This window comes from Scyliorhinus torazame, chromosome 11, assembly GCF_047496885.1.
Source record: "Scyliorhinus torazame isolate Kashiwa2021f chromosome 11, sScyTor2.1, whole genome shotgun sequence".
In the NCBI taxonomy this organism is placed as follows: domain Eukaryota; kingdom Metazoa; phylum Chordata; class Chondrichthyes; order Carcharhiniformes; family Scyliorhinidae; genus Scyliorhinus; species Scyliorhinus torazame.
In genome coordinates this window covers 126,558,168-126,578,724 of record NC_092717.1, presented here as the reverse complement: position 1 = coordinate 126,578,724, position 20,557 = coordinate 126,558,168, and the positions used below count along the sequence as shown (strand labels likewise).

The following is a 20,557-nucleotide window of genomic DNA, read 5'->3' as shown; positions in this document are numbered from 1 at the left end:
CTCTGCAGCAACGGTCTGGGAAGCTTTGAAGGCAGTAGTCAGAGGGGAATTAATCTTGATACGGGCCCACAGAGAAAAGGTGGAACGGGCTGAGAGGAATAGATTAGTGGAGGAGATACTCCAGGTATTATGATGCCCTCAGAAGGAGAGGAGGCGGAGGTGGTGGTAGCGATGGATGCGGAGAAGGCTTTTGATCGAGTGGAGTGGAATTACCTGTGGGAGGCGCTGGGAAGGTTTGGGTTTGGTGAGGGCTCTATTGACTGGGTGCAGTTGCTCTATCAGGCACCAGTAGCGAGTGTGCGTACGAACCGGCTGAGGTCGGGGTATTTTGAACTACACCGAGGGACGAGGCAAGGGTGCCCCCTCTCCCCGTTACTGGTTGCTCTGGCCATAGAGCCATTGACCATGGCGTTAAGAGCCTCTAGGAACTGGAAAGGGCTGGTTTGAGGGGAGGGGTGGAGCACCGGGTCTCGCTCTATGCAGATGACCTGCTCTTGTACATTTCGTACCCGTTGGAGGGGATAGGGGAAGTAATGCGAATCTTGGGGGAATTTGGCAATTTTCGGGGTATAAATTGAACATGGGGAAAAGCAAGATGTTTGCGATCCAGGCAAGAGGACAGGAGAAGAGGCTGGGAGAGCTGCCGCTTAGAATGTTAGGGAAGAGCTTTCGATATCTGGGCATCCAGGTGGCCCGGAAATGGGAGGTACTACACAAGTTAAACCTATCCCGGTTGGTAGAACAAATGGAAGGGGACTTTAAGAGATGGGGCATGCTCCCGCTATCACTGGCAGGGAGGGTACAGACCGTGAAAATGACGGTCCTCCCCAGATTTCTGTTTGTCTTTCAGTGCCTCCCCATCTTTATCCCTAAGGCCTTATTCAAGCGGGTGAATAAGATTATTTTGGTCTGTGTGTGGGCGAGTAAAACCCCGGAAGTGAAGAAAGTGTTACTGGAGCGCAGTCGGGGGGATGGTAGGGTGGCGCTGCCGAACTTCTGCAATTACAACTGAGCGGCTAATATGGCCATGATTAGGAAGTGGGTAGTGGGGGAGGGGTCGACATGGGAGCGGATGGAGGCGGCGTCATGTAAAGACACCAGTCTGGGAGCATTGGTAACAGCACCTCTGCCGTTCTCGCTTGCCCGATACTCCACAAGTCCGGTGGTAGTGGCGGCTCTGATGATCTGGGGGCAGTGGAGGAGATATAAGAGAGTGGAGGGAGCATCGATTTGGACCCCGACATATAATAACCACAGGTTTGTACCGGGTAGGCTAGATGGCGGGTTCCAGAGTTGGCAGAGGGCAGGAATTGGAAGGATGGGGAATCTATTTGTAGACAGGAACTTTCCCAGCTTGAAAGCTTTGGAGGATAAATTTAAATTGCCAGCAGGGAATGGTTTTAGGTATTTGCAGGTCCGAGATTTCCTGAGAAAACAGGTGCCGGCCTTTCCGCTGCTGCCGCCACGGGGGATACAGGATAGAGTAGTTTCCAGTACCTGGGTGGGAGGGGGGAAGGTATCGGATATTTACCAGGAGCTTTCAGAGGCAGAGGAAACTCCGGTGGAGGAGCTTAAGGGCAAGTGGGAGGATGAGCTAGGAGGAGATATAGAGGCGGGGCTATGGGCGGATGCCCTAAGCAGGGTTAATACCTCCTCATCATGCGCCAGGCCTAGCCTGATACAATTCATGGATGGGTTTCTCAGTCTCGAGAAAAGAAAGTTTGCCTTAAGAGGGTCAATGTTAAGGTTCTCCCAGAGGGGCCAGCTGTTCGTCGACTTTCTCGGGGAAAATTAAAATGTCAGCAGATGCAGTATTCGAAGGGGGGGGGGCGGATTGTTGTTGCCTGGTTGAGGTGTGTGAAGATTGGGCTGGGGGGGGGGGGGGGAATGTTTATTTTACCATGTTGACGTCATTGTTTATGTTACTGGTATAAAAATTTTCAAATACCTTAATAAAATATTATTTTTTTAAAAATAAGATAAGGGCCCATGGTGTTGGAGGTAGTATATTGGTATGGACCGAGAATTGGCTAATGGGCAGGAAACAGCAAGTGGGGATAAGAAGTTATTTTTCAGGTTGCCGACTATTTTTCAGGTTGCCGACCTGTAACTAGTGGGGTTCCACAGAGATCAGTACTGGGACTGCAACTATTTACAATTTATATTAATGACTTGGAGGAAGGAAATGAATGTACTGTAGCCAAATGTGCAGACAACACCAAAATAGGTGGAAAGGCAAATTGCCAGAGGAATACAAACAGTTTGCAAAGAGATATTGAAAGGTTAAGTAAGTGGGCAAAGAGTTGGCAAATGGAGTATAATGTGGGAAAATGTGAATTTGTTCATTTTGGAAGGGAGAACAAAAGACAAACGCTGCAGCGCAAAGGGACTTAGGGGTACGTGTGCATGAAACACAGAAAGCTAGCACACGTGTGCAGGAGGTAATCAGGAAGGCTAATGGAATGTTGGCCCTAATTTCAAGGGGATTAGAGTATAAAAGTAGGGAAGTCCTGCTACAACTGTATACGGGACTGGTGAAACCACACGTCTGGAGTCATCTGATGCGATGGTCTGCCCCTCTATCGAGGCTACATTTGCTGTCGGGTGTCGAATGTCCCTAGAGAGGAAGCATGCAGTGTCCACTGGTACCGTCAAGGCCTTCCGTGTTTGTTGGACATCACAGGGACTGTGGTGCTTTATTGACCCCTTTAACCACATTTTAGTTTGATCTTTTAAGATTCATTTGTGATTTATTTTTGTTTAAGACAGTATCTCTTTAAGGAACTGTCCCTTTAATTTGTTCCTCAATTTGTTTGATTTAGTTTAATTGTTTTATACATAACAGTTGGAAGTGTTTGCCTCAAGCATTGCACTCCAATGCTCCTACTAATGCCTACACTAGAGAGATCACACAAATGTGGACTTCAATGCAAGGTGCTATGGTAAATCTCTCATCACTCACGCTGTTTAAGGTCATGATGGGGGGTATTGTTGAGGATCCTCATGATGTAAAAACGCTGATCCGGTGCATGCACTCTGCCGCCCTATTACCTAACACTTGGGTTGTGTTCACAGGGGGAGGGGGTGCGGGAATGGTCAGGGGTTCAGTATCACTCAGACTCTCTACGGTCAATGTGCTTCATCCAGGTGAAGTTGAGAGGAACAACTGTGGGGAGTGGCTATTGTGTTAAAGGGAAGTGAGTTAGACTTAGTGGTGAGGCGCTAATTGAGGGGGAAGTACCTGGGTGGATGTCCCAAAAGCATAGAAGGCTGAGGGTCAGGGCACTGTCAGGAATCCTCATTGCCCACTTTGATGTTCTCTTCATTTCAGTTTATCATTCTGGAGAATCATGCAGCCAGTCAAGCTGGCAATTCTATTGATTGCGATCGACCAGCAGCAGGACATCGACATGCCGCTACAGGGGCCAGGTCCAGAGGCCTGCAGATGAGGGGGCGGTTGGCCCCATTATTCCTCTGGGAGCAGATGGCGGAGCCTCATAGCAGACACTACCAGCAAAAGATGCTCCAATGTCAAACATCCTACTTCCAGATGTCAGAGCTGTTGTGCCAGAGAAGATTGCATCTGTCCCGGGGACAGTGGACCACCTTTGCCATGTTATGCAAGAGCTGGCACCACGTGGACGAGAAGGTCACCCATTGCCTGTGGCCCTTAAAGTTACCGCCGTTCTGGGCATCTATGCCAGGGGCTCATTTCAGGGCAGCAAGGGTGACGTGTGCGGCAAATCCCAGTCAGCCGTGCACAAGTGAGGAACTCATTAGCTGCTGGGGGGAACTTGTAGATTGATGGTGGGCGTAGAGGCCCACATGATTGGTGTTGCAAAGCCCTGAGATGGCTGGTTGAGGGATGACCTTGGAGGTGTGAAGGGAGTAGGAAGGGGTACAGCAGGAGACTTCAGTAGGCAGACTTATCCTTGCCATGCCATCTTCTTGTGGCACTGTTGCCGCATCCTCTTCTGTAGTGAGCTGGCAACCACTAAGGCTGTCACTGCCTCTCAGGCGGTGTTGGTGACCTTGTGGAAGGACATCTACAGGTATATGGGTATCGGACTACCTGCCTCTGCAGCACAATATCCAGGGTTTGGTCAGGGCTCCCTCTGAGAATCTTGCTGCTGGCTTCCTTGGCAGCCATCCCCCTGAATGGATCTGGAACAAGTGCTGGGGAGGCATTTATATGGAGCGTGCCACTGATTGCACTGATCCCTGAGCGAACAAACCAATGGCAGGCTGCCACGAGCGCAGCGTGATTCATGTGGGTTGAAAACCTTTTTTAAAGAGGCTCTATATTCTATGTGATTTCCCCCTGCTGGCGCCAGAAGGATTCTCTCCAGTTTTCTCATCGGAACAAACACTTTGAAAAAATATGGTCCACCCAGAGAATCTGAAAGAAGACTGGAAGCTTGTACTGCAGGCATTTTAAAGCACTGTAAATAAAGCTCCTGTTCAGACATAGAAACTGATGTCATCTGTGCATATCTCTGAGGTACAAAACACAAGTTACAAATTGATAGATTGAACTGCTCAACATATTGTTGTTCTTTACTATTTTTCTGTACTACGTGATGTGAATCTGACTCAATGTTAATGTTACATGCAGTAAACACCTTTGGTGACTGAGTTGCAGTTTATCCAGAACAGGATTTTAGGGCTGTAAGGGAGGAATAGAACCTCTCACAGGTGGGCTTGCCATACTCTTTGGAGTGGCTCACCATGTATTGATCCTCACCTGTGGGCTCCAAGTAGTTGTTAGTATGCGACAGCAGCCACAGCCCCAGGAAGACGATTTGACAGATGAACCAAACCAGGTAAAGCTGGCAGTTGAGCCTTCTAGCTTTGCCAACATTGGAATTTGTCTACCATGGCATGTGAAGCTGGATTTTAGTGGACTGAGCAGATGAGGCCACTCTGAAATCTACTGGTTTTGAAGGTGGTCAGCACTGTGTCATGGAATGCATAGAGCTCGACAAGACATAGCTGATGTCCTGGCCATTCACTGCATCCAGATCTAGCAGCGCGGGTTCAATTCCTGTACCAGCCTCCCCGAACAGGCGCCGGAATGTGGCGACTAGGGGCTTTTCACAGTAACTTTATTTGAAGCCTACTTGTGACAATAAGTGATTTTCATTTCATTTCATTTCCAGCAGGCTTAACTCATCTTGCCACTAGGCCAAGATAGGTCAGGACGAGAGAGGCTGATAATGCACAATGCTCCCTCACTATAATCCATTCTTGCACAAGTCATGTTCATCATCTAACATCTATCACCTATCTGTCACAAGTTCTGTGGAGATGGGTGAGTGACGGAGCAGCAGATGTGGATTCATTGACAGCTGTAGCAGTGAACCTACGCACATAAGCTCAAACCATATGATAATTTTTCATTAGAATGAAGCAGGAGTGGATCTCAGCAGCCCCCTGAGCATCCGAGCACCCTTTTCACGATCACAATTCTCGCTCCATAGTATGAGTAAGGAGCTCGAGGAGCTAGAGCCCAAAACATTGTCTGCTTCACCTCTGTCACCAGCAGGCTACAGATGGCAGAGAGTCCATCGACTTGGCCATAAGTCAACTGCAAAAAGAAAGTAAAGGTGACTGGTGCATGGAACATGTGCGCCCTCAGCGACAGTGTCACAGTCAGCAGACCTGCGGGAAGAACTGCTCGTCAGTAGCAAGGTGGCTAGGTAAACATTCAGATCACTGCCCGCAGTAAGACTCATCTACCTGAAGAAAATCAGCTCCAGGAAATCAGTCCAGGTGACATTCTTTTGGAGTACCTGAGGAAAAGAAGAACAGCTGTGCTTTCATGAACAATTTTGTCAGTAAGCTGACTTACTTTCAAGGCGTGTCAATGATTGACTGATGGTGCATGGTAAAAGGTAAGCAACTCTCATCAGTATATATGCGCTTACTATCACAAACCCTGATGAAGTCAAGGATAAATTCTATGACATCCATTCTTCGACCGCCGCTGTGCCAAAGTCAGACAAACTAGTCATTCTTGGTGACTTCAACAGAAGCATTGTTCCAGCTCACCAGGCATTGGGAAAAGGTCATGAGAAAAATGGGGTTGGTAGTTGTAAAAGCGATGGTCTCTTCTTGCTAAAGATGTGTGTTGAGCATAAACTCTTATGACCAATACAGTTTTCTGCCTCTCTAACAATAGCAAGATGTCTTGGATGCAACACCATTCTGTGCATGGGCATCTAATCAACCATGTCATCGCCAGGCAGAGAGACAGGCAGGATGTTCAGGTAACCAAAGTCATGTGCAGCAGTGACTGCTGGACTAACCACAACATTATCATTTCAAAACTAAACATCGAGATCTATCTGACAAGATCTTTCTATCCATCAGATATTTCAGGGGATATTTCAGAATATCCAGAATAAGTATATTCCTACTATAAAGTTCTGAAGGGAAGATCCACCATCTTTGGTTAACTAAAGGAGTTAAGGGAAGTATCAAAATTAAGAAAAAAGCATATAACTGCACAAAAATGAGTGGTAGGGCAGACAATTGGTCAGAATATAAAGAACCGCAGAGAGTGATTAAAATGTTAATCAGGAGAAAGAAATTAGAGTATAAGCAGAAGGTAGCTAGAAATGTGAAAACAGGATAGCAAGAGTTTCTTCAGGTATCTAAATAGGAAAGGAGTGAGTAAAGTGAGTGTTGGTTCCTTGGTGTATGAGAATGGGGAGTTAATAGATAATAAGGAAACGGTGGATGAAATTACCAAACATTTTTCTTCAATAATAAGGACAAAGACTCAGCATGTCCGGCAGAATATGTGGAGAGAGAAACAGAGTTACTGTTTCCAGTCTCTATGACTCTTCTTCAGAGCCCCTGCTTCTTCAGAGAAATATTTTGTTTCTGTCTTCACTATAGAAAATTCCATAAATATTCCAATAATAGCTGTAAATCAGGAGGGAGAAGGGAGAGAGGATGTTGGTGAAATTACAATCATTAGGGAAACGGTACTGAGCAAATTGATGGAGCTGGGGGCTGCCAAGTCTCCAGGTCCTGTGGATTTCATCCTAGGATCTTAAAAGAGGTGACTAATGGAGTAGTAGATGCATTGCTGTTAATTTCCCTAAATTCTCTAGATTCTGGAAAGGTTCCATCAGACTGGAAAGTAGCAAATATAACCCCTCTATTCAAGAAGGAAGAGAGGCAGAAAACAGGAACCTATTGGCTGACATTCTGAAAACTGGTGAACTTGGCAAAATATATCTTACAGTAAAACCAGGTAACATGTCCAATTTTATAAGACCTGCATTGGTAATTTAAATTGACTGATTACTCGAGGCAAAGACATAGGCCTCCAGGAACATAGTTTGTGATTTCAAGCTCAATTTTCTCTCAACATTGTTTATGGCCTTGTGACATTTATAAGATATTAAACATCAACTGTGTCTTTAAAATATATCTTATAAAAATGTATCTAAAAAGATTAGAACAAATATGTGGAAAGCAAAAATATTTACTTGTTTTAACATGTTGCAGGACTAAAACTAAAATACTAATTTGGGAGACAAAAGACAACAGTAAAATTAGGATTAAATTTCTTCTGAAAATATCAATTTCCAGAGGCAAGACTGAATCTAAAATCAAAGTTTTATGTCAGAATAAAATAACATTGGAAATATGAATATCAGAAATTTGGATTTTGTAATGCAAATCCAATCTCAAGAAAACAGTATTATTTTGTGAAATAAAATTGGTCTACCTGAAAATGAATATTAAAAACCCAATCATTTTTAAATTTGTTTTCAGGGTGTGAGCAACAGTGGAAAGATCAGTTCTTCCAAACTTTGTTGCTCTGAGAATATTGTGAGACTCTTTTTACAGAGTACCATTACAGAGTAGTCGGGCACTACCCTGCTCAGTTGCTGGTCCAGTTAACCTCCATGTTACTGCAGAAGACTTGGAAACTGCGATATCCCCCCCCCCCCCTTTGATAGTCAGCAGAAAGTCGTTGGCACTTTTCATGTTGGAGATGGTAATTAGCAGCACCTTTTCACAGATGACTTTTCATCCCACCATTGTCTTCGACCCTATATCCTTGATACTTCCCGGCTGTTGTCTGAGACTGAACAAGACTGTTTGCAACGTTGGCAGTCTCTTCCCTCCCGGGCTGAGCTTCTGACCCCACATCCTCTCCATCATACTGACCACCTCCTACCACATCTGTACAATCACTGACCTCCATCCTGGCTCAGCCAATCTGCTGCTAAAATCCTTATCCATGCCTTTGTCACCTTGACACAGCTGCTTCAGTGCTTGCTCATCCTCCATAAACTTCAGCTCCTTCAACATCCTGATGCCCATATCCTATTGCTCAGCAAATCCTACACTTATCATCACTGCCCTCACTGACTTGTTCCCCATGTCACAAATGTAATTTTCATTGCTATGGTGAAATTGCGGGGCAGCACAGTGGTGCAATGGCTAGCACTTCTGCCTCATGGCACCGAGGTCCCAGGTTCGATCCCAGCTCTGGGTCACTGTCCGTGTGGCGTTTGCACATTCTCCCCGTGTTTGCCTCGGTTTCGCCCCCACAACCCAAAGATGTGCAGGGTAGGTAGATTGGCCAAGCTAAATTGTCCCTTAATTGGAAAAAATGAATTGGGTACTCTAAAATTTTTTTTTTAATTACTTAATTGCCAAACACCTACCTCTACCACTAGCCTCCTCCAACCCTAAAACCCAAACTCTCCATTCCTCTGGGACTTATTTTTTGTGGCACCCCCAGCATTAACTGCCATGCCTTCAACCACCAAATCCCTATTCTCTGCAACTCATTTCCTAAATCAACCTATATCTCTCTCCATGTTTAGGCCAAATTTCTAGTCAAAGTTCCTGAACCTTCTTCTTTGGTAAGAAGTCTTTCAACACCAGGTTAAATCCCATCAGGTTTGTTTCGAATCACTAGCTTCTGGAGCACAGCTCCTTCCTCAGGTGTTTGATTCATCTGAGGAAGGAGCTGTGCTCATCCCAGTCTGACGCCGGTATCTCCACATCCTCTTCTTCTTTGACACATTGTTTGATTACACCGCAGGTGCAGTTTGAATATTTTATTAAAGGCCTATATGAAAAAAAGAATGATTTGTCAACCCGAGCCTGGATATTCTCCAGAATCATCGATTTGCATTTGGATTGCTTATTTACAAAGCAGCTGTGAATGGAAGAGTTTTGTAGGATCATTCATAAACAGCCCCACTCCTGATGAGTCAGGATGCTATCCTGAAGAATTCTGGCAGTCACGTCCTGAACATGGTATTGCTTGGTCTCCAAGAACAAGTGCCAGGAAGCAGAGGTAGTTTTAAGTGATCTATATTTGTATTGCTGGATGTTAGAAATTAGGTATAGATTTAAGTGACTTTAATTCAGTGTGTTTAGGAAAAGGTACAACTCTAGTTAGATTCATGTTAGACAAAGATGCTTGCATGTATGGGGGAATTTTGGTTTCAGTTCAAGATGCCTATTGTTCGGAGTTTACTGCATGAAAAGCAAGTAGGAGGATTGGAGAACGAATGAACTGTTGCTTAGCAACCTTTAGGGTAGAAAGACTTTGAGTTTAGTTTTAGGTGAATTCTTAACAGATCAAACTAGGAAGCTGAGTATACAGCACGGCTCTCAGCTCTGCCAGAAGCAGGAGCTTCACAGCTGAAGGGAACATCTTTCAAGCTTTGCTGAAAAAACCATACAATAGAGCATGTACCAGAAATATAAAGAACAGCTGGTTAAGGAAACTAGAGAATGAAGAGACATTTACCAGAAGTTAAAGGATCAGAGAAAACTGGAACTATTCATTGAGGTTACAGAGAGCTGAGAAAGAGTTGGCTAATGAGAAGCCAGAGGTATTTGAAATAATTCAAAGGTTTGCGATATCTTACCTGTGAAGTGATAGTTGGAGCAATTGGTGGCTTGATCTCAGTTTGTGTAAAAGCTTGAAAGCATTCAAGACAAAGTAATACTTAGAGTTATAAAACCTGGAAGCAGATCGTTGTTAGGAACAGCTGAGGGAAAACATTGAAAGATTCTAAGGTGTACCTTTTTGAGTGGAGTTTGGAATTACTCATGGAGAAGCCAGAGGTCAGTGAGAAAAGTTGGCTTCAGCTATCATCTGGGGGGGAATTGAGGAGAAATCCAGAGGTTCACTTGGTTTCAGGGTGGAGTGTGCGTAACCATCAGTTTGTAGGCTTAAAGGGACTGTGTTTACACTGAGCCCATTATTGCTGAAGATACATTTTATAACCGGTTATCTTTTAAATCTGTGTGCATTTGTGAAGATACGTGGGGGTGAAAGAGTTGCTAAGTGTTACAGTCAAACTTTTCATGTTTAATTTATTTTTGCTATTATGTAATTGGCAGTCCTGTGACTATTCATGTTTTCTAAAATAAACATTTTAGCCAGGGTTCAATTCTGGGACCTTCCCAGATAATCCCTACAGTGCGGAAGGCAGCCATATGGCCCATGAAGTCTGCACTGACCCTCAAACAGCATCCACTCGCTTGTCCTATCCCCATAACCCCACCTAACCTGCACATCTTTGGACTGAGGAAACCAGAGCACTCAGGGGAAAACCACGCAGGTACGGGGAGAATGCACAAACTCCAGTGTCACCCAAGGCTGGAATTGAACCCAGGTCCGTGGTGCTGTGAGGCATTAGTGCTAACCACCAGTACCAACACCAACTAGGATCATAACACAAGCATATTCCTACATCACTGGCCTATTTTGCTAATACCCTTCAGTCAAGTGCTGCCTCAAAGTTGAGAGCTTCGATAAGCAATGCCCCCCCCCCCCCCCCCCCCCCCCGCCCGAAAGCCTCTCTGACAGAGTTAATTATGGAACTGGATATTGCTTAAGCATTAATTCATCAAGGATCTGCTTGGAAAGAATGTCAAAAAGATAACTATTCAGTTAAATTATTACATCTAAACGATCCATAATGCCATGGCACACAGCACATGCAGTTAAGTCAGGTTGGGTACCAGATGCTAGTTAGTTAACATGAAGTCAAATCTTTTAATGACTGTAAATATCGATTGTGGATATAAAATCTTTACCATCTTTGCGCAGAGGCAAAATGCTCCCTTGAATCAAAGGATGAAGGGATCACATTAACTGTGTCAAAATGAATCAAATGGAGGATAATGCACCATTACGAGGGGTTTCACATATTTTCATAGTAACTTCATTGCAGTGTTAATGTAAGACAACTTGTGACAATAAGAAAGATTAGAGTATTTACCTGCTGGGCCCGATCAGAGGCAGTCCCGTTTTTAAATGTTTTTCTATTTAAAAGAACATATAGGACGGTACGGCAGCAGTGGTTAGCACTGCTGCCTCCCAGCACCGAGGATCCATGTTTGATCTCAGCTCCGGATCCACTGTCTGTGTGGAGTTTGCACATTCTCCCAATGTCTGCGTGGGTCTCACCCCCACAACCCAAAAGATATGCGGGACAGGTGGATTGGTCGCACCAAATTGCCCCCTATTGGAATAAATAATTGGGTATTCTAAATTTTAAAAAATTAATAAAAGAGCATAAATAGGCTTTGTGGGTGAGGATGGAGGCAGGTGCTTGTATGGGGTTGGGGTTGCGGATGCTGGCTACAGCATTGCTCCAGAGCGATTTTTGGAATCCCTATGCTGAACATATGGAGGCACTTTCAGCAGCATTTTAGGTTAGGGGCAGGGTCAAGGTTGATGCTGATCCAAGGGAATCATGGGTTTGAGCCGGGGAGGATGGATGCAAGGTTCTGGGGATGGGAGGAAAGAGGTGTGAAAATGAAGGACTTGTTTTTGGAAGGGCGGTTTGTAAGCTGAAGATAATCTTGTGTTCGTGTGGGGTTTGAAGTACATTCAGCTGGTCTTTCCGATAGCACCTTAATCTTCGTTGCTGGAGGTGTCGTCGATAATGGGGTTGGAGGGAGGGATCAGCTCAGTGACTTATAGGAGGGTGTTGGAAGAGGTGTTCCTGGTCAAGTGTGAGGAGTTGGGGATGGCGCCGGAGTGATTGTGGTGCGAGGTGCTGCTGACGGCAAATACCTCAATCCTGTGAGAGGCTGGGGCCGACCCATCGAAAGGTGGTACACAAGGCATAACTGACAAAGTCAAGGATATGCCAGCTGTTTGAGGGGGTAGAGGATATTTGCGAGCGGTGTGGAAGGGGCTCCAGCTAATCATATACATACGTTATGGTCCAGCCCAAAGTTGGAGAAACTTTGGAGGTCATTCTTCAGCATCATGTTGGCAGTCTTGCTTGTGTACTTGGGAGCCTGGTTTCCCTGGGGGTTGAATTCAGGATGAGACCCGTCAAGAGTTGCAGGTGGGAGCAAATGACTCACTGATCATTTGCAGGCAGATTCTGTTGGGGTGGAGGTCAGCTCCTCCATCCTGTGCCTCAGCATAGCTGGGCAATCTAATGGATTTCCTGCATTTAAAGGTGAAATTTACTCGAGGTGCAAATGAGGGGTTACACACGATAAGGCTTCAGGGCTTCTTCATTCTGCATTTCGGGGAGCTAGTTACCATCAACTATTTAGACAGATATGCGGGGGGGGGGGGGGGGAAAGAGTGGGGGTTTCTGGGTTCATTTTATTTTTAGTGTTTTGCAAATATTTTACAAGTATAAATAGAGGATCCTTTGATTCTTTGTTCAATTGAAAGAGTATACCTACCTTTGTAGGGCTGTAACTGCTGGTTAGGGTCAGTTTCCACTTTAGCTGCAGTAACAATTTGCACAATACAAATTGCAGAATAAACCAACACCATGCATCAATCCTTGACCAAATTCGGATCACAATTTTTTCCTCTAGAATTTATGCTGTACTGGATTTGAAATCCAGTTAAGTCCAAATATCAATAATCAAGAACAAACCAGTTTTCAGAGCATAATTTGATCTGATTAATACATGGCTGTAGTTATGCATAATTTGACAAATTCTCAGGAGCTTGAAATTATTGGAACCCAATTATGTAGTTTTGATTTGTTTATGATCTCCACAAAAACTGAGAATGCTGTTTCATGAAATGCAACTGACAACAAGCAGTGCTGATCTCAGACAGCAAGCTACAGGTGATTTTTACAGGGGCTTGATGCACCAGGATAGCAAGGCCCCAAATCAAAATAGAAATGGGGACAGCAACACTGAGCTGCAGATTGGCACACTGCTGGGTGTGGCAGAAGTTCAAGCAAAAATCTCATTGGTTTATCTTCATGCTATTGTCACAAGAGCAGGTTATAGTTAAGAATCGACTTTTGTAATTAAACCAAACTACATTCAAGCTGGCAAAGATTTGTATTTTTTTTTAAAATCCCAACCAATTAGAATAGAGAGAAAGCCACATCAGTGCAACCATTTAGGTCTTGAGGTTACAATGCATTTGACATGGCATTTTGCAACAGTATACAAACAAATCTATTAGTTAGAATATTGTCACTTAATTAACCTTGTAATTTTAATACTTATGGAGAAACTGTCACCAGAAGTGGCGGCTTCACTGATTTACTTCAATGAAGAAAAGCCCATTTACAGAATCAGAATAGTACAGCACTGAAGAAAACCATTCAGTCCATCGTGCAAGTCAACTCTGCTGCAACTCCCCTACAGACTTTGCCCATTAGTCATACAAATTCTCCACTCATCAACAAATTTTCTTTTGAATTTGAAATCCTTGTTTAGACCTGCTCCACCACTTAGGCAGTGTATTCCAGATCACAACCATTTGCTGCATTAACAGATTTTCCTCATCACACGTTTGCCAATTACCTGAATTTGGTCTAGAATATCCTTGTAAAGTTAATGAATTTCAATAAGAAAAAGCATCACAGGATTTTAAATTTATTTTATTGTACTTATTTCCATAGACATTTAGGCATCAGCAATTGTAACTTCCACTTCCACACCAGGCTCGATACTAATGGAGGTGATCTGTTTCACAATTTCAGATGGACTGTGTAAATCAATCAGACGCTTGTGGATCCTCATTTGGAAGCGATCCCAGGTTTTGGAACCTTCACCACAAGGAGTCTTTCTTGTTGTGATACGCAGAGTCTGAAATAAAGTATACAACAGATTATGCAGTGATTGAATCCTCTTAAGGAATATTCAAATTAAATGATGAACTATTTTCCACAAATTCAGATAGCCCCAGGCATTTCAACTTTATACTGACAACTTCCACCAAAATGGCTAAATCAATCAGTACCAGAATAACTGCTGGTAGCTGTACTGGAAGGGTAGCTGTAGCAAGATTCCTGAACATTTTAGTTTATAGCCAAATGTTAATGTCAATTAACGGCTTAACGCTATGGGTGCACACATGATGCCATGGTTTGAATTCTCTAGACAGGCCAATGCAGTACTGGATGAAACATTCATTTTGAAACAAACCAGAGGAGTACGAGGGAGGGCTGATCCATAACCACACTAATTCTGGGACATTATTGATAAGAATGGCTGCCACTTCCGCCTATGACATTATGCACTGAGACAGCATTGTCTCAACTGAATATTAGCAGTCAATTCCCATGGTGTCCAACAGTCGTTTAACATCTCCCAATCCATTCAAATTAGTGGGGGGGTTGGGATCCAAGCCTCAATTGTGCAGCCACACATTGCATCTCATTACACAAATAGTTATGACCAACCCAATAGCACCTAATAACATGACTTCCACAATAAAACCCCACACAGCATTTCAAAAATAGCTATGCCACCATGAGTTAATCACTCCCCTTGTAACCCTTGAGAATATTCCAGAAACTAGACACTGCCTTTACCAGCTTTTGCAGTTAGACAACTGAACAAATAAACACTTCACCCAAACCCACATTCCTGGCTACCCAGATTTTATTATTATTAATAATAATAATAATAATCTTTGTCACGAGTAGGCTTACATTGGGGCTGGTTTAGCAGTGGGCTAAACAGCTGGCTTGTAATGCAGAACAAGGCCAGCAGCACACATTCAATTCCCATAGTGGCCTCCCCAAACAGGCACTGGAATGTGGCGACTAGGGGCTTTTCACAGTAACTTCACTTATATTTAGCACCTTTCATCAGCACCTAGGGAATAAGTATTCTCTCTCTCCCTCCCCCCCCCCCCCCCCCCCCACCACCCCCAGAAATCTCCATGCTGTAATGCAGGCAAATTTGCTTGACAATCTGCACAGTAGCCCAGAGATAAATAATCAGAAATTATAAACAATAGAGGAATATGGACAGCACAATAGCAGTGGTTAGCACTATTGCTTCGCAGCACCAGGGTCCCCGGTTTGATTCGCAGCTTGGGTCACTGTCTGCATGTTCTCCTAGTGTCTGCGTGGGTTCCCTTCAGGTGCTCCAGTTTCCTCCTGCAAGCCCCGGAAGACGTGGTCGTTAGGCGAATTGGACATTCTGAATTCTCCCTCATACCTGAACAGGCAGCACCAGAGTGTGCCGACTAGGGGCTTTTCACAGTAACTTCATTGCAGTAAGCCCACTTATGACAAGATTATCATCAAGTACTGTCATTAGAACTCCCTGCTCTTCTAATATTGTCACAAGTTCTCTTGCACTCCAGGAAAAAAAAGATACTCCCATCACATCTAATGGTTACATCGTATCCAGTACAAAGCTAGATTACCTAGATTGTAATGCTCAGTCTCCGAAAAGGGAACGACAGAAGCACCCTTTGGAGCCAGGATCAAAAGGAAAAGCAGACCAACTAGGCAATCTTATCGCTACAGCCTCCAATGTAATTGCAACTCTTTGCCCCCACTCACCCCTATAACAAATACTCTCATCAGTGCACTTCCCATGTAAAAAGTCTTACAACACCATGTTAAAATCTAACAAGTTTGTTTCAAATCACTAGCTTTCGAAGCACTGCTCCTTCTTCAGGTGAATGGAGGGGTAGGTTCCAGAAAATTTATATAGACAAAGTCAAAGATGCAATATGATAGTTGGCATCTCCACATCATTACTTTCCCATAACATTGAATTTACCTCAAGAAGTTATGAAATAAAATGTTGCTGAAAATATCAGATTTGCAACCAGTTTTTCCCTGTATAAAGATATTACCTACCTTGGTGGGCATGCGAACAGGTCCCTTAACCTTCAGATTCTTCTCTTTGGCACCACGAATTAGATCAGCACAAACTGGAGAGAAGTAAGGTATTAGCAAAGAAAGCATATCACTATAATTTTTGTCAACACCAAAACTGGCTCAGAATAGCGTATAAAGCAAATCATGTTGTTTCATTCACATTAATGTCCTCCTTGCCAGCAAATGCAAACTCAGTGGTTCAGTCAGTTAGAGGTTTGACCCTTTGTGAATTTATTTCGGTAATAACAGCCCCAAATTGCATGACAAAAGTTGTTTCTTTTTATCTATAATTCTCATGCTCATTTTCTCAAAGAAAAAGCATCATCAGGGCTAGTTTAGCACTTCACCGAGTTGCAGAAGTGAAGATAAATATATATTGCAAATTTTAAAGTTATATTTACCCTTCTCAAGTGATTTTACATTCCGGCTGGTCAAGGTAATTCTAATTCGGTGAATGGCGACCTCCTGTTCGACAGGTGCTTTGCCAGGATCTTTAAATGCCTGTTTAAAATAAAACAGTGAACTAAATAGAGTGCTCAGCGATTATGTAACTTTTCCGCCCAAGTAACACACGAAGAAACCAGTTTAGAAGCACATTGCCAACAGACTAAAGTTTAAAAACTCAAATGCCTATCTGAATTGTTTATAGGCTTGGAACTTCATAACCGGGAAAACTTCAGTGTACAGTGGGGAAACCTGGAATACGCAACATTGTTATTTAAAAATGCCTACAAAAATCTGAAAGCGGAGCCATTTCATCAACACCTTGCATCAGCCAGGCAGTTGCGTTTTATTTAACAGAACAATTTGGCATTGGTAATATACCAGGCCATGCATTTGCTGAATTAGCGATGCTGTGCCTCCCATGGGGGATAAAACGTGGCAAACCTGGGTGGAAATTGGTTTAAATAGGCCGAATCTGGTCAAATAAAATGACTTAAGCCGGCAAGGCAACCCAGAACGAACACAATTAGCTACTGCAAAGGTGGACTAGAAACGTGCAGACTAGATCCGCTCAGCTACTGAATATTTACAGGGTGTTGTTGATTTGTTTCGGTGCATCGTGATGGATCAGCGCCTCTTTTACCCTCCCCCAGATTCGCCGTGCAGCCACCCCAAAGTAAGTCCGGTTGGATTCAATACACCAGGAGCTCACTCGCTGCTGGAGTTGCAGCTCGGGGTGGCGGCAGCACGTGGGCGAACCCGGCGCGGGCCCCGGGCCTGGGGGGAGCCGCCAGCTCGCTCGCGCCCACCGCCCGCTCCTCTCACCATGGTAACTTCCTGACCGACTTATCCGTCGACTTCTTCGCTTGAGACTCTGAAAGTGAACGAACAGCGGTGAGCCAGGAGCGTACAGAGCCGGCCAACCTGCACTCAGGCCGCAATCACAACTGGAAGAGGAAGCGGCGGGGCTTCGCCGGCCCTTAAATACTGAGACCCCCTCCCGGATGGCGATGACTTCCCGGGGGAGGGGCGGCGGAGGTGGAGCCGCCACTGACAGGACGGAAAACCCGGAACGGAGTATGAGTGAACCAGTGCCGCACCTTCCCGGACTGCGAGTGATTAATTCCAGTGCCGCATTTTCCTGGTGCCCGGGTGCACAGCGACTAAGGTTAGTGCGGGGGAGGGTGGAGCGCCCTCTGACGGTCGGAGGATCAATATGCACAGAATTACCTTCCGTCGTTGATCTACACATTCCATCATTGACGCCTGCCCAAATGAGCAATTAACCGCCTTCTTCCTGCCCTGTACCGTCCTTTTCAGATAACAGTCCAATTCACTATTGAATGCTTTAATTAAACCTACCTCCATCACACTCAAGCAACCGTGCATTCCAGACTTTAACCAATCCTTTCATGAGTGGGAACAGTTTCTCCCAACTATCCTGTTCTGACCCCCTCATGATTTTGTACACATTCTACCACACCTGACCTTTTATCACTAAGGAGAACAGTTCCAACTTCTCCCATTTATCTTCATAACTGAAGTTCCTCGTCCATGAAACCATTCTCCAACTCCTTCACATTGGGCCCATAACTTCCTTTCGGGCCCCCAACTTGAGTCGCGGGGCCTTGCACATACGCAGTGCAACAGCCCAGAAGTGCGGATGCACACGCATGCATACTGGAAGCGCACGGCATTCAAACTCCTGGCCCACTTTTTTTTTTGACAGATTGAACTCATGGACCTGCTCAATTAAAAATCCAGGGTCAGCGCTAACTTGGTCGACTTGCCCGATGTTTTTACTCCTTTTTATTTACACTTTTATTTCTGGGTCCAGGATCATCGAGCAGAGGCAGGAGACAGTGGTAGCCATTTGTTTGGCAGGTTAATGTTTATATTATTCGTGTTTAGCATTTATAAATACGCTTAAAATGCAAATAATGTGAAAGGAAGATATATATTTTTTAAACTTTGGTTTGTCATGAGGCTGTTAATTCCATTAAAAAGTACTTCACTGTATAAAATGAGCTTGGACTCAGACAGTGAAAGAAAGATTTCTTTAAACTTTGGCTTGGCATGAGGATGTTATTCCATTAAAGGAACTATAACTGATAGAATACAGTGATCACTCACTAAGGAGTATGATTGTCCATGTTAATGGTCACGGGTTCTGTGGGTCCTTGTGTGGCTAATGAGCCTGATCCCAGAGCCACATCTTCAATCACTAACCCGGGGGCTGGTTTAGCACAGGGCTAAAGAGCTGGCTTTTATATCAGACCAAGGCAGGCCAGCAGCATGGTTCAATTCCCGTACCAGCCTCCCCGAACAGGTGCTGAAATGTGGCGACTAGGGGCTTTTCACAGTAACTTCATTTGAAGCTACTTGTGACAATAAGCGATTTTCATTTTATTTCATTTCACTTGGCAGGAGTTTCCAAAAGGTGGGATTGGTTCTTGGATGCTAGGGTGTTCTCAAAAAATAGTGTCCCCTCAATCAGGAGATTCCTCCAAGTTGGTCTCTTCTGAGCAAAGAATACCCAGGCATTGACGTCTATGTTCTGTTTCTTGAGGTAAGCCTTCAAGGAGTCTTTAAAGAGCTTCTATTGTTCGCCTTGTGTTCGGGGTCCTTCCTTGAGCTGGTTGGAAAAGATTTGATTTGGCAATCTGGACTCTGACATTCTAAGCATATGGGTGGCCCGTGGAATTGATTTTGGCCTCGATACTGGTGCTATTGACTCCTTCAAGGACACTAATGTTGGCACGCCTGTCCTCCCAGTTGACTCAGAGCTGAAGAACATTTGGATTTAGCAATGTATTTTAACCTATGTTGTTTAAGAGTCTTTCAGATGTAATTGCCCATCCTTACAAGTCTCAGTGATTACTTCAAATCTTTAACAAAGTTTAATGCCTTAGTTGACATATACAAGCCTCCAGAAAGCAAAGGTGCACTATCTCTCGGACAGGTATTGCAGAATCCAGTGCAGATTCAAAATCTGTAGTCATGCTTCACCTCCACTGGGGCATCACACTTATATCTTTGCTTCCTGTAGCCACCTGAGTTGGCCACTTCCCGACTTAAAATGGAGAACTGCAAAGGTTGAAGGGAAATTCAGCCAACACAGGCAAAGACTAGCAAATACAGAAATCATGTATATTGGAACCTGTAAGAAACCAGACAGCACTAAAACCAGCAGCCATCTGCATAGTAATGCAGCAGCCATCTGCATAGTAATGAGCGATTCCAGGGCACAATGGCAACAGTTAAGGTGAAGAAAGCCAAGCCAGACTCCTCGGCGCCAGCAGGAGCCAAGACAAAGGAAGGCCAACGGACACTTAGGGACCGCCCAGCGATCAGGGAACCGCTCCAGCATTGGAGAAATCAATCCATGTGATCGGAAAGTAGTCCAATCACTTGGAACCAGGTACGGGGTCCGCCCCGAAGGGCGGGAAGCCCCTGGGGACTATGAAGTAAAGCCTCCAAGTTCAAATCATCCTTCTTTGGCAGGGTCACTCAGCAACTTGAACCAACCCTTGACAGTGACCTGCCTCGCTGCCTCCAACCAAGTAAGTCTCAAGTCAACGCTCGCTATGAGATAGGCACTCCTAGCTACCAGTCCATACCAGCTTTTGAATCCTGCAGACTCAGGACCTGAACGAAAGGCCATTTGTTCCCCTGACCTGGTTGGCCAGTCCAAAGCCAAGTATAGGCCTTTTAGTGATAGGAATAGCCTAGAAAGTAGAGTTTATGCACGAGTAGTGATTTACTGTGTATAATAAATGTGCTTTGATTTGAATCTTACTAATTGGTGTGTTGAGTTATTGATCATTACTTGAACTTGAACCTCGTGGCGGTATCATAAAGATACCTGGCGACTCTAGAGCAAAGGTTAAACAAACAGAGCAAATTACGAATTAAGAGCCAACCAAAAGTTAGCAACATTCCTAAAGTCCTTGAACTTCTTTTGAGGTGTTGACATATGCACTGCGATCATG

At 44.5% G+C, this 20,557-nt stretch overlaps 1 protein-coding gene and 1 non-coding gene across 2 annotated transcripts; both read right to left on the bottom strand.

Moving 5' to 3' along the window:
* Window positions 1-13,861: 13,861 nt before the first annotated feature.
* Window positions 13,862-17,569, bottom strand: LOC140385516 (small ribosomal subunit protein uS10). The gene is made up of 4 exons (XM_072467745.1): window positions 17,391-17,569; window positions 16,523-16,622; window positions 16,101-16,174; window positions 13,862-14,085 (listed from the first exon to the last, which is right to left on the bottom strand). Exons 1-4 carry the CDS (start codon window positions 17,391-17,393, stop codon window positions 13,903-13,905), a joined length of 360 nt encoding a protein of 119 aa, XP_072323846.1. The 5' UTR covers window positions 17,394-17,569; the 3' UTR covers window positions 13,862-13,902.
* On the bottom strand, window positions 16,235-16,300 carry LOC140386125 (small nucleolar RNA U54). The gene has a single exon (XR_011933591.1). It is a non-coding gene; the product is annotated as a small nucleolar RNA U54 (small nucleolar RNA).
* Window positions 17,570-20,557: the final 2,988 nt, after the last annotated feature.